At 59.4% G+C, this 2,658-nt stretch overlaps 1 protein-coding gene across 1 annotated transcript in view; it reads right to left on the bottom strand.

Annotated features, from left to right (window-relative positions):
* The window catches only part of CTU1 (cytosolic thiouridylase subunit 1), a 6,320-nt gene extending 4,521 nt beyond the window's left edge, over positions 1-1,799 (bottom strand). The window contains exon 1 of the mRNA XM_026060795.1: positions 149-1,799. Coding sequence (XP_025916580.1) covers positions 149-638 — 490 coding nt within the window. The 5' untranslated portion in view covers positions 639-1,799. The remainder of the gene's footprint in view (positions 1-148) is intronic.
* Positions 1,800-2,658: the final 859 nt, after the last annotated feature.

Here is a 2,658-nt window from a genome sequence, read left to right as displayed (position 1 = left end):
CCCTCCAAGCTCCCCCAGTGCCCTCCCAGCGCCCTCCCAGTCCCTCCCAGTCCCCTCCCAACACCTCCCTGCGCCCTCCAAGCTCCCCCAGTCCCCTCCCAGTGCCCTCCCAGCGCCCTCCCAGTGCCTCCCAGTCCACCCCCCTCACCGGTGGCGATCTTGTCGACGCCGAGGAGGCGGGCGCCGCGGTCGAGGGCCTGCCGGCGGAAGACGCCGCAGAAGGTGCAGTGGCTGGCGGGGCCGAGGCGGCGGGCGACGCGGTCCATGCTCCAGCCGTAGAGCTCCTCGTAGGAGAGCACCAGGAGCGGCAGGGCTCCGCGGGAGCGCCGCACGGCGCCCAGCGACGCGTCCCGGTACCCGGCGATGCCCTCGTCCACCGAGAGCAGCACGAGGCGGAGGCCGTAGCGGTGGCGCCGGTCGAGGCGGCCCAGGAGGTGGGCCAGCACCGAGGAGTCCTTGCCGCCCGAGGCGGCCACGGCCACGGCGTCGCCGCGCCGGAAGAGGCCGCCCGCCACGATGGCCCGGTGCGTCTCCTCCTCGAAGGCGGCCACGAAGCAACGGCGGCAAAGGGCCTGGCCCGTCTTGGGGCGCCGCAGGGCGGCCGGCCGGGCGCACAGGGCGCAGCGGGGCGCCGGCATGGCGACGACGCGGCGGTAGCGCCTCGAGGGGGGGGCGTTGGGTCCTCCTAGACGCCCCTGGGTGGCACTGGATCCTCCTAGATGTCCCTATAAAGGAAACAAGATCTTCTGGGCACCCTTGGGTGGCATTGGKTCCTTCTAGATGTCCCTACGACGGGAACGAGATCTTTTGAGCACCCTTGGGTGGCATTGGGTCCTTCTAGATGTCCCTACGACAGGAACGAGATCTTTTGAGCATCCTTGGGTGGCATTGGGTCCTTCTAGATGTCCCTACGACGGGAATGAGATCTTCAGAGCACCCTTGGTTAGCACTGGGTCCTTCTAAATGTCCCTATGATGGGAATGAGATCTTCTAGATATCCTTGGGTGGTCCTCCTAGACACCCCTATGATAGGAATGAGATCTTTCGGGCACCCTTGGGTGGCATTGGGTCCTTCTAGATGTCCTTATGATAGGAATGAGATCTTCTGGGCACCCTTGGGTGGCATTGGGTCCTCCTAGATGTCCCTATGATGGGAATGAGACCTTCTGGGCACCCTTGGGTGGCATTGGATCCTTCTAGATGTCCCTATGATGGGAACGAGATCTTCTGAGCACCCCTGGGTGGCACTGGGTCCTCCTAAATATCCCTATGATGGGAATGAGATCTTTTAGGCATCCTTGGGTGGCATCGGGTTCTTCTAGATATCCCTATGATGGGAATGAGATCTCCTAGACACCCTTGGGTGATACTGGGTCCTCCTGGGCACCTGTAGGGGAGCATTGGGTCCTTCTAGATGTTCCTATGAGGGGAATGAGACCTTCTGGGCACCCTTGGGTGGCATTGGGTCCTTCTAGATGTCCCTATGATGGGAACGAGATCTTCTGAGCACCCCTGGGTGGCATTGGGTCCTCCTAAATATCCCTATGATGGGAATGAGATCTTCTGGGCACCCTTGGGTGGCATTGGGTCCTTCTAGACGCTCCTATGATGGGAATGAGATCTTCTAGACACCCTGGGGTGGTACTGGGTCCTCCTGGGCACCTGTAGGGGAGCATTGGGTCCTTCTAGATGTTCCTATGACGGGAATGAGATCTTCTGAGCACCCTTGGGTGGCATTAAGTCTTTTTTGGCACCCATAAGATAGCATTGGATCCTCTTAAATATCCCTATAATGGGAATGAGATCTTCTGAGCGCCCTTGGGTGGCATTAAGTCTTTTTTGGCACCCATAAGATAGCATTGGATCCTCTTAAATATCCCTATAATGGGAATGAGATCTTCTGAGCACCTTTGGGTGGCATTGGGTCCTCCTGGGCACCCCTGGGTGACACTGGGTCTTCCTAGGCACCCATAGGGTAGCATTAGGTCCTTCTAGATGCCCCTATGATGGGAATGAGATCTTCTGGGCACCCTTGGGTGGCATTGGGTCCTCCTAAACACCCCTACAATGGGAATGAGATCTCCTAGACACCCCTACGATGGGAATAAGTGCTGTTCCATACTCTCATTTCAAAAAATGGGCCCTTTCAGACATTTCTGGGGTGGGATTGGGTCCTCTTGGGCACCCCCGGAGTGGGAACAGGTCCTCCTGGGCACCCCTGGGTGGGATTGGGATCTCCTGGACATCGCTGTGATGGGAATGGGATCATCTGATCCCTCAGTGAGTTCTCCTGGACACCCCTGGGTGGGATTGTGATCTCCTGGACACCGCTGTGATGGGAATGGGATCATCTGATCCCTCAGTGAGTTCTTCTGGACACCCCTGGGTGGGATTGGGTCCTCCCGGACATCCCCATGATTGGAATCGGTCCTTCCAGACACCCCTGGGTGGGACTGGGATCTCCTGGACACCCCTGTGATGGGAATGGGACCATCTGGGCATCTTTTTCCAGGGCATTGGGTCCTCCTGGACACCCCTGGGTGGGATTGGGGTCCTCCCGGACACCCCCCATGATGGGAATCGGTCCTTCCGGACACCCCTCCGTTGGGAATGGTTCCTCCCGGACACCCCCGGCTGGGGAAATGGCTTCTTCCGCCC

This window comes from Apteryx rowi, unplaced genomic scaffold (assembly GCF_003343035.1).
Source record: "Apteryx rowi isolate R43461 unplaced genomic scaffold, aptRow1 scaffold_1703, whole genome shotgun sequence".
In the NCBI taxonomy this organism is placed as follows: Eukaryota; Metazoa; Chordata; class Aves; order Apterygiformes; family Apterygidae; genus Apteryx; species Apteryx rowi.
Note: the sequence above shows the minus strand (reverse complement) of the source record. Positions and strands in the feature narration are given on the sequence as shown.